At 41.4% G+C, this 11,797-nt stretch overlaps 1 protein-coding gene across 1 annotated transcript; it reads right to left on the reverse strand.

Annotated features, from left to right (window-relative positions):
- Nucleotides 1–11,570, reverse strand: SLC35A5 (solute carrier family 35 member A5). The gene is made up of 7 exons (XM_065626665.1): nucleotides 11,092–11,570; nucleotides 10,146–10,298; nucleotides 9,266–9,364; nucleotides 7,504–7,637; nucleotides 4,285–4,352; nucleotides 2,228–3,023; nucleotides 1–1,075 (listed from the first exon to the last, which is right to left on the reverse strand). The coding sequence occupies exons 2-7, from the start codon at nucleotides 10,273–10,275 to the stop codon at nucleotides 1,007–1,009; spliced, it is 1,296 nt and encodes a 431-aa protein (XP_065482737.1). The 5' UTR covers nucleotides 10,276–10,298; nucleotides 11,092–11,570; the 3' UTR covers nucleotides 1–1,006.
- Nucleotides 11,571–11,797: the final 227 nt, after the last annotated feature.

Raw genomic sequence — 11,797 nt, forward strand, 5'->3', positions numbered from 1 at the left:
TAACACACTTCTGTTTTATTCAAGCTCTTTCAAAGTTAGGCCACATACATCACATGTAAAATTCACAATCTGCTACAAAGGCATTCCAGATTTCCATTTCCCCAGACACTGGGAGACAGGCACACGACAGTCTCACACTGAAAATGTGAGGAGAACTAGTGGCTGAAGTCAGTGAAATCTATACTGCTCTCAGTCACATCAGAGAAAATCAGAAAGAAAGGACTCCACAGGAGTCAGTATAGTGTTACACTGATGTAAAAACAGGAATGAAGACAGAATTAAGACCATTCCAACTCAAATCACACTCTAGAGATCTGTCTCTTTGAAGGACCAAGATATCCTTAGCCCACATTATTTATTATACATTCTCAAGTGAAATTTTGATGAGGTTGGTTCAGAAGGGCTTTTTTACTCTGCTAGGGATACGTCAATCTGAATTGCCAAAATACAATTAGAATAGTCAAAATGCCTCATTATTTATGAGGTTAGTAGTAACACCTTAAGTCCTGAAAAGAAAACTTAATGGAACATTTGTACATTGGAAGATGCAGGAAAACCATTAATCAACGCTCGTATCACTTCTGCAAGGTAGAGAACAGTTTTCTCTCTGCTTTGCTAATCAAGGAATTCATACAGGAAGTTGCAGTGACTCAGGACAGTCAATCAAAGCAGTGAAAGACACACGGTTAGAGTCAAGGACTGCCTTCCACAATACAGAACATGCCACCCAGACCAATGAGTCCAAGGTCCAAGCCTTTTTTTGTTTGAATTACTTATAAATGTTGTTTCTTTCAGCAGATTTTGAACTCCTGATTTACATGGATAGGAAGAGGGACTACAACTCTCCATATGTATGGCTTGAATGTTTTCTTTATCCACCTCTGGCATTCAGCCCCAAAATAGTCTCAGTTGCTCTGCAAGTGGGGAAAATGACCCTTCTCTATGTTAATAACGAGCTGACATTCTCTCTGTATGAGTAATAGTACTTCTCTGAGCCAGCCTCATGCTAGAGGGAATCTTCATCTGTGTCAATGTCACTGCTTGGTTTGTTCAATCTCTCAAATTCTTCTCCATCCTACAGTAACCAGAAGCAAAAGAGAACAACATGAGCAAAATTTATCTTGTTATTAACACAAAAAAGAAAAAAAAAGAAAAAGAAAAAAATTAGAGTGAAGTTTATTTTGAATGTATCACTTATATAAAATTTCTTACCAATGTGTTATAATCTTGCTCTAGGATATATATGATCATAAAAAACACTCCCTGTATCTTTAACACTTTTTAGTGACTCACTCCCTGAAACAGCTTGTAGCTCATTACTTCATTAGGAAGCCTGCTCATGCAGTGCTATTTATTTTTACCACAGCTGCTCAATTGTAAGTACTAAAACAGATAATGCCTGGTATACCAAAAATATGAATTTGTGTTATTTACTGCTTGTTAAACAACAACCTAAAAATGTACCATGTGGAATTTCTGGAAGCCATCTCTCCCAAGTTTAATGTTTTTTAGAATTAAATGGAGACAGCACTCTGCTGGTTGCAACTTGTATTACAGCACAGATCTGCACAGGCAGACTAAAAGCTCTCTCAGACATTAACCCTTCCTCCATTGACTGACTGCTCAGCCCAATTGTACGACATATCTAACAGCATGCCTGCCACGTTCTAGTTAACTAGATTGAAAAACACGAATGAGCCTGGAAAAAATGTTTGGTAAGAAAAAAAATCCAACATGTTAAAACTCCGTATTTAAACATCACCTTTATGTCTCCAGGTGTCTTTGACTGTTAAGGTAGAAAGAATCTTAACATCAAATATATTAACTTCTTCATGATGTGGGCTCAGGTACACAGATTTATCAGTTCTACTTAAGTACAATTATTTCCCAGGTGTCAACTCCAATTTTTGGATGCTCACGGCCAGTAAAATATTTTGGTTATAGAAGTTAGAAGAAAGCATTTGTACAAAGCTGAAGTTGCTCACAGGACTGTCTATGCTCACAGCAGGAATGCAATGCTTACCTAGGCTTCATGAATTGAAAAATTGGAATATGCAAAGCAATACCCAATGAATTTAAAAGATTTTAAGAAATACTGCGGAGTTTTGGTGTTTGAGTTCAGGGATGAGTCCAGTCACGTGCAAGATTAATCTTCCAAACGTTCCATAGCATAAATGGAGGTGAAACAAACCAGAAACCAGAGGAGACAAGTACTGAAAATCCTTACCCCACTTGACCTCTCCCATGCAACTCCTTTGACAAGTTTGCCCCTTTCCCGCAGAGTAACATATTCCAGGCCTCTTGGTTTACTGGCATTATAGATGAATATGGAGAGAAGCACTACCGGAGCTTCCAAAAAGAACTCTAGAGAAGGCCTGAAGTCAAAGATGATGAAAGAGACTGTGGTGATGATGACAGTGGTGATCTGAGCAGTCATAACATGGAACATATTGTCTCGGAACTTCAAGATGAAGGCTACAGACAGCCCCAGGAAAGCTGTGACAAATATAAGAGCCACTGAGAAGATGTTGTGCCCATAAAAGAAGCCACAATTCTCTATCTGCCTCCGGTCCTTAGCCCGCAGCGCCAGCATAAGCCCATTGAACAGCACCCCAAAGGCATAGAGTTTGCTGTTCTGCATGAAGATGCTTTCAGCAAGCTGATCCCCATCTTTCAAGATCTTTTCATTGTATATGTTAGCCAGGGCAGAAATGAAACACTGCACTAGAATAAGTAGATGGCCGAGGCTCAGGCGGAGAGGTTTCAATGCTCCTGCCATGGCACTGGTGACATTCCACTGGAAGCTGGGAAGGAAACTCGTGGCTGCACAGTTGCCCTTTTCCAGGCATGCTTCTTCAGGTTCGGCATAGAGAAGGCAGTGGTTAGATGGACTAAAAAACATATTGTGATGGAATCCATGTGCAGCCAAGCTTTGCTGATGGCCTCCAGTTCCTAAAGTCAGGGCAACGATGGACAGGAACAAAATCACCAGAGATGCCCATTGTACCCAAGAGAGTCTTTGCCTAGGAGTAGACAAAAAAAAGCCACGAACTTTAGAAATACAGTGGTACAAATTAAAGGACATGAGAACAAGCTCAATAAAACACATAAAAGACATCATGCCACAGATAAGGAGACAGAGACTGGCTTTGCAGAATTGACAGTAAAATGATAAAACATCGCATGTTATTCTATGGCAAGCCTGGCAATCACAGAAACACAAAATGCAGTATTCTGTAGAGATAATTTAAGGAGTCTTTCAAGATCATGTTAGTTCTAGATACTGACTGCCTGACAACTTAAAATCAGTTGTTGCCTCCAACAAACACAGGTCTGATGGATAAAAAGAAATCACAGACATTCAAATAATTGCCCTCTTTGACAGACTTCACTACGTTTCACTTTTCCCACATGATTTTGTGGCATTTTCTAGTATTTTACAATGGTATATCATATAAATATATGAATGTCATTTATAAGACTGTTAGAGCTATTTATACTGTTTTATCACTCAAGCAAAGCTTGTTTATCTTGGGGAAAATCAGAAATTTGGAAGATTAACTCGACATCACAAGAGATAAAAAACTAAACAGCTGAGAAAAAGCATTTCAAGTCAGATTATCAGACACTCTTTTGATATATTAGCATCTGCAGAAAAGGCATCTTTGCTCCACATTCAACACAAGCAACTTTTTGGTAAATATCCATTTCCCTCCCAGCCTCTTCTGAATCTAAATCACACCATAAAGAGCACAAATCAGGTGAAGTGGAACACATAAGACAAAGAAGCTGGCTTTTGTCACAAGAATAATGAAGAAGGGACATGTAATCACTTCTTTAAACATACTATGCATTTGACCAGGAACACAGGCTGGCACAATATTACTGAAGACAAGTCTATCTTTCACTCTTACATATCTCATCCCCTCTTGTTAGATTGCATTTACATTCATTTAAGAACTACGATGGACTGCTAATCACGAAATATGGGATTTAATGTACAAACTAAAGTACCCAAACCTTTATTCTGATAATCCAACAACTATATAGCCAGTTGTTCTCTATTACAGTTGACCAAATGCGTAGAAATATGTAGGGACTCCTAATAAGCCATTATTTTGTACACCTTCAGGTGTAGAAAACTAAGCCATCTCTCCAAGTTGGTATAGCCACAAGAAAACAGAATCACTGTTCACATCAGACAAAGAGAAAGCATGTAGCTTAACTTCTTCATCGAGGCTAGGAAGATATAAAATGTCATTTATTTTAGCCAATACTACTTACTTTAGCACTATCCTGAAGAGTAGAGCCGTTGTTATAATGACAAAATTTGAGAATAGTACAGCCATTGCCTAGAAAGAAAAGAAGGCGAACAAAGTTACACTCCAGATGTCATGTGGACATCAGAAGCCCACTGACTTCAAGTGTTCACCTTTCTACAAGATGCTAGAGTGAAAAGCATCATCCTGGTACTGAACTTTCTTCTTTATCCAAGTGGTAGAATTACATACCCCTATAACATCGTTCAAGTCCAATTTCAAAATCTCAAGCAAACCACAGAGCCTAAGTTTGATTGCAGTGGGGAAAGCTGTACTGAAACAAACATGTGAGGAAACCCATCCAGTGAAAAACTTACTTAACAAAAGAGAAAACAGTTCAGTTTTCTGTCAGATCAGTTCCCCAGCCAGGCTGACCAGTCAGCTGCAAAAACAGCTGTCAGCACAAAGGAGGAAGTTGCTCCAAAATGAAAATAAGAAAAGAATAAGGGAAAGCAGGTCTGCTTCTGGCTGCAGTGCCAGCTTGCAGCGTTCATGAAATCTCAGACTTGGGCAAGGCACTTGCGAAAAGTAAGCTTCTTGTATGTCAAGTCCATTTGCTGCACCATTTATCAAAGGTAAGGAGGTGCTCAGCTCGAATTTTCAAGACTACAATTCTACTAAAAAATTCACCTGTTTCACAGTACAACTCAAGACAACCCTGAAGCTCCTGTCTTATTTGGGAATAGCTGTATAATAATGATGACGACAGTGCACAAGCACACAGCCATGATCCCAAGCTGCAAACTCCTTGTGACAAGGTTTGTCTTTTTGGTCTCTGCATTAGACACTCTATACCGGGATGCTGGACCAAGAACAGGCTCTTCTAGGTACTGCAGTTACCATTAAAGATCAGAGTTTACCAGCACCAGTGGGGAAAAAAGGGGTTTTTTTTAAGTGATAGAGGTGTTTCCCAAATTGTGTTTTATTCACGACTACTCTATGTAGTCAGTAAAGGTAGAAAAATCTAGGCATCTGAACTCTTTCTTCCAATTCGGCCTTAGATTGAGATTACTTTTTTCAGACAATTTTACACAAAAGCGTACATAGATTCAGAAGTGCAAAATGCAGACTTTATCTTGAGCTTTCTCCACTGCATTTCCACATTCCCAATTTTGTAATAGCAGAGCCTTTTTCATTTACCAAAGGAAAAGCACAAGCCCTTTTCCCATTACCTTAGTTCCACCCTATTCCAACATACTATCTTCTGAATAATAAATCTCATGAAACACACAACACAGTCTCAAGTAAGCCAAAGACTGACACATAAGACATCTGCCTAAGAAACAACAGCCTAATTTTCCACTTTGAAAGATTTCAACTCAATAAATATTCATGTTAGGTGAACACTGTGAAAGGAGAAAAATATTGAATAAACAAGAGAATCTGGAACTAGCAGAAACCACTCTGGAAAAAAGAGGCTCAATATAAAATGTACAAGTGTTCCATGTGCACTCTAGTTTTGCTTGACAGTCAAAGCTCCTCACTCAACATCTCTGGTAACATAATATGATGAAAATCCGTAATAGGACAGCTACAAGGAATTAATTTTGAGTCGCTTTGTTCTCTGCGGCCTCAAGGGACCTCTGTTCTAAATGAGAAGGAATAAGAAACATAATTTACCAAAGATCACCATGCCACTAACTTACATGTCACAAAAAGCCTCTAAAAAGTCTTATCACTAGCAAATATTAGCCACTAAAGAGTATCATAGTTATAGCTGAAGCTTCAGGCAAAAAAATCTCACCAAAGCAACTCTATACTTCAAGTAACTGCTCACCCAGGTATTATCTAGTCCCAAACCTACTTAGTTTTTAAAGTCACATGAAACCAAGTGCAGTCAGGTATGGCCACCTTCTTTCAAGCGTCTTGCCTCCGCCTTTTCACTTCCATGGTCTTATATACTGTCAAGGTATTCCATCTCACAGGTATTTAGTTATCTCTTTTAATACTTGTTTACCATTATAATGTTACAATTTCAGCTAACCCTCATAAAATATATCTAGTTAAAAGGTATAAGATACTAAGAGTTCTAAAAAAAGAGGAATCGTGGAGCACATGTTCTGAGGGGAAAGAGACAAAAGGTGAGGGTGTGTGTAAAATATAAAAGCTGTGCATTTTACAAAAGGTGATCTTAACTGAGCCAAATCAAATTGCTTAAGAAAGCAATAGTGTTTATGTAACCTTGTAAACATCAGGCTTTGCTATTGCAAACATTATAGCTGAATTTCCTTCCTAAAGTTGAAAAAAAGAAAATATGAAAAAAACCCAAACAACACCAAAAAATCCCACACAACAAACCACGGAACCAAACACCTGTGTATGCTATTTTAAGATAATGACTCTTGATTTTAATTAGATTTTTCCAGCCAAGTCCTATTCTAGACTCTGGTCTGTTCCTGACAGAAATGTACACCTAAAAGGACAATATTTTAATAAAAAATTCTGAAAGAGAAGGAATAGAAATATTTATATTTACTTTTTATGTCAAACAGCGGCAGCCATGGTATTTTATAGGAAGCACTAACTATCTGTTTCCATCTAACTTCAAACATAGATTATAAACCAAAAAGTGTCCTAGTGCAAAAATAAAGCACAAAACCTGTACTATTTCCTGAGTGTATGCAGATTCATCCAAAAGGCTGAATGTAGCCAGAAGCACTAATTAAATTTTGTGCTTAAACATAACAAAAAAATGCAAAAATTAAGAGTCAAACCATTTTCCTCCTCCCCTCCTCAGTTCCTGTTATACTTAGTCCCTTTGTGGGATTACATTTACTCACTTTTCTTTGGAGTCAAAGTCATTGTGTGAAGTCACATACATAAAGAGGTAAGAGCTGCACAGAAAAGCACGGCTCAAGTACCAGCAAGATGAGCAAATGCATTGAAAGAGAAATATGGAGTTAAAGAAACCAAAGGAAGAAAAGCACCAAAAACCTGCCTAGTACTTAAGCAATTCAGCCTATTTCTAAATCACTTCAGATGGAGAAAATGCACAGAGACTTCCCTCTGCTGAAAGCTGTACAACACCAAGAATGAGAAGAAGGTCTGGCTGGTCAGGCAACAGATCATTCTTTTACCTGCAAATCTTGCCTTGCCAGTGTGTTACAACCATAGATAGTCTAAGGGCAATGTTATCTACGACTAAGATTTCAGAAGATATTTTATTCAGTATACGTATACTTACTGGCTGGAGGTAGGACAGTACATAGAAGACAATCAAGTTATCCAAAAAGTAAAGAAAGGCAGGAATTGACCATTTCATGGAATTACAAAAACTCTTCCAGGAAAGGCATTCAAAGGGATGATCCAAGCAACCCTCTGAAAAGAAATTAAATCAGTAAGAAAGACATCTTTCTTATTATTAAAAAAACATTCCCTTGTAACCAAATAGGTACCATGCTCTGTTTTCCAGAACATTGTTGGACTGAAAAAACTAAGATACCGCAGCCCTCTCTCAACATGGAGGGCAGATCCAGAGCAGAACACACAGCTAGAGCAGCAATCCTGTGTCTATGGGCATTCACTTCCTTGCTTTAGCAGAGAAAACATCAAGGAACTTTTTACCCCCATCAGAGTATTTGTCCATTGGGAGCAAAAATTAAATTATCAACCATTCTTTGAGGGCCAAAAAGCACCCCAAAGTCCTCACACAATAGCTACATCATTACTGGGTATAATTTTCTGATTATTATCAATCCAATCTATAACTGAAACAATGACACAGACAATAGATCTGTTCATATAGCACCCAAAGGGTAGCCACTAACGTCAGAAATACAAAATAAATCAGAACTCAGTATCTGTGGCACGCAGCGCGTGATCTGGGTAAAAAGAGAACATAGAGGAAAAAGGAAGTACTAAAGGACAAGACACAAAGAATAACATTTACTTTGATATTCTAGACTACTCTAGAGTTGGTGACTTTGTTAGCACAGCTTTAAGAATACACAATGGCATTTAATCCTTTCTGAACCACTGACACATAATTTCAGCAAAATTCAGACATCTGGAAGAAAAAAAAGGGGGGGGGGAGAAAAAAAAACACAACACAAACAAAAATGTGTAGTCAGCAGTAGCCAATGATGGCAAACACTGACTGAATATATTTACTATCTTACGTATATCTGTACCAAATGGTGGAGGTAAAAATTTCATCAGCTTGCCAAAGCCATGACTGCTACACAGAAAAGCGGTCAAAACTAGCACTCAATTTAACATGAGTCTCCAGTGCCTGACACTCTCTTCCAATTTGAATATCTGTTCTCTACCATTTTGAAATCCTATTAAATTAACCCCTCATCCTTTTTACATCAAGACAGAAAAGCCAAGGGGAAAAAAAAAAAAAAAGGAAACATATCCTGCAATACAAAACCAGGAGCTAGTGAAGCCTGACACTGCTTTTCCTTAACCTCAGGATTTGTTTTCACAACAAATCTACTTTGAATTTTAACACTGATATGTTGCTTCTAACTCAAATACCACTACATACACATAAAGCCCCTTCAGTGGAAGGCAGTGGTGCTTATAAATAGAAGTGGTCAGAACAACAGAACTTAAAGACCAATCCTTGAGTTGGTGCAATTTCTAAGCTTCTGTTCAATTCATGACCTCACAGGGAGGTGACTCTCATTATCCTAGCACGACACCGTGTCAAAATTCTGAAAATGTTAAACTGTGTCTTCATTATGCTTTGTAGTTCAGCCTACCTGTCCCCATTTCAGCTACCATACACACAACTCAAGAACACCTGAATTCACAGCACAAATTAGAGTTATAAAATAAGGTTTAGCTATAATTCTGCATGGAATACACAATTCTGGTGAACTTTACTAGTAGGACCTACTCCATACTACTACATGTGCATCTATCATTTACCAAAAAAAAGGATTTCAAGTACAGCAAATCTTGGAAAATCAACATATTTTAGTTATTTTAAACATACTTACCTTTTTTCTTAACCCATAGTGCCAATACCACACACAGGGCCAGTTTTACTACTTCAGAACATATATTCACTGTTGTAGGAAGGTAGTCATATTTATTCTCTGTGGGATTCAGCAAATCAGAGAGTAGACAATCAGATTCTGCCTCCTGTTATCATTAGAGCAAGAAACTATTTTAAGCCCTCCAGTCAGAATTATAGCCACTTTCGATAAATGCAAAAGGCTATGTCGGCACTTTCATTATAAATATTCAAATTTCTATGATATACAACTTCCCAAACAGTCTCCTTTCTGGGCTGAAACCTTTCCTCATTTGGTCCAAGTTTACAGCAGAACTTTTTGGAAGGACTCAAGAACATCGCTGCCTAAAAAAAAATGTGAAAATGGGTATTTTTTCCCCAAACAGCAATATGCTGGGTTTTTTCCCCTCACAAAAAATAACTTCCAGGATGACACAACCTTCTTCTAGGACTGTATCTTTCCTTCGTTAGCATACTTTACTAATATTTGGCAAAAGGAGAAGCAGTAATACTAGTTGGTTATAGCACACCCACTATGATACCACTTTTTTTTTCCTAAGCCTGTTCTGAGACAAATATTTCAGTCCAGACATGCACCACTGATACTGCTTACACAATTTAGTCTTTGAAAATCAGCAATAAAATAATTCACTGCCTTATCTTTTAAGGGTGAACCTCCACGTGGATCAAAAACCTTGCAACCCAACTTATCACTTTTTTTTTTTCCCCCAAGTACAGAAATACACGTCACTATTTATATATCAGAATGTTTATGCCAAGAACTAAGCTTTTGGGTATCCATTTTGCCCCAAACATCAACTCTTTCTTATTTGAGGTATGTTATGTTTATTGCCCAACAGCACCGTCATTGGCAGAATACTTCATCAGGAGGATTCGACTTGAGCCCAACGCAATAAACACTCCTCCAAGCAGAAACGTATAGGTGGTTGTCTTGGAGCAAAATACAAATCGACCACAGCACTTGGTCTTCATTCTGTTGTCTTGCTGTCAGAGCCCTTTGGATGACAAGATGAAAACATACTATGAATAGTACTTCCAGAAACTGGTTAAACAAGGTGAAATGTGTGTATTTTACTGCTTTGTATTTTTACTGCTTATACAAAGATGCTTATATCACAAGCCATGATCTCATTCTACAGTTATATTTTTACTTTTTTTTAATTAAAAAGAATTAAGACAGAGAGAAGGACGTGCTATGAAGACCAGGAAAGGGGTACATACAATGTCTACACAGTGACTTGGGAAGTGGCACGAAGAGGCCAGTTCGTCAGAAAAGCACACCTGTAGAATGCCGATTAACTAAAAGAATTAACATGGTTATTTTTCTTTAATATTTTTTAAAGTGTTCTTGTTGCTAATTCCAACAAGGACAAGTTTTACAGCTATGGAGCGAGAGCAACATAGCAGAGATGACCTGGGGCTTACTCAGCACCGGCTTGTGCCCGGGAGGCAGGGGAGAAACACGGATGGCCGGCGGCAGAGCCTGAGCTGTACCCATGCTCTCCGTCTCCGGGGCTGCGGTTACTGAGCCGACCCGTTAACGGGCCCCCAGGCCTGAAAAGCCAGTTAGGAGACGGCCAGCACCGGCCCTTATGCCGGGGCAGGAGACGGGGAGGCCCCTTCGAGCCGGCTGCAGGCGGCAGGTCCGTTAACGGCCGCCGCGGCTCGCGCCGCTCCACCCCAGCGGGCCCGGGGCAGCGGGGAGAGCGGCTTCGGGGAGAGCGGCTTCGGAGCAGACCCCGAGGGCCGGCTCCGCGGGGCCCGCGGCGACACGGGGCGAACACCCACCTCGCGGCGGCGACGAGAACGCGGCCGGTAAGCGCCGCCGAGCGCTCCGCTCCTCCGCGCTGCAGCAACAACACTCGTCTGGTACTGCCGACCGCCGTCTGCCACGTCTCTGCCTCAGGTCGACGCGCGGCTACAGCCTGGAAGCGGGGCGGCGGCCGCGCAGGGCGGGCCGGGCTCCGAGGCGGCAGCTGCCGGTGTTCACACGCCGCGGCCAAGCACCCCGGTGTCACGGGCTCCCGGGAGGCCGCGGCACCGCGCTCCCGCTCACCCCCGCTGCACGCCCCCAGCACCCATCACCAGGCTCCCCGGCCCGCCGCCAGGCCTGCGGGAGCACAGTCAGCCCTTCAGCGCCCCGCGCAAAGCTCCCCCCACCGCGCCGCAGCCGTGTGCGCTGCCCGGCTCCCCCCGCACCTGGCGGGGCGGGGCGAGGCGCTGCACCCCCGCCCAGCACCGCGCGCACCCGGGCCGCTCTCCCTCTGCCGCCGCCCTACGCGGGCGCGCGCGCACCCACATTCTCCGTTGACAACCAGCCCCGCCCCTCCCGGCCGCTTCGGCCACGTGACCGCAGCGCCGCGGGCAACCAGACTCCGCCCCAGCTCCCGCGAGCCCCCGCCCCTTCCCATTGACTGCGGAGCGCGCATGCGCATGAGGGGTTATCTGCTTCCCGTCACGCCCCTCTCCTCCCTCCGCACCTTCCCGCCTTGCG

Source organism: Caloenas nicobarica, chromosome 1 (assembly GCF_036013445.1).
Source record: "Caloenas nicobarica isolate bCalNic1 chromosome 1, bCalNic1.hap1, whole genome shotgun sequence".
NCBI classification, from domain to species: domain Eukaryota; kingdom Metazoa; phylum Chordata; class Aves; order Columbiformes; family Columbidae; genus Caloenas; species Caloenas nicobarica.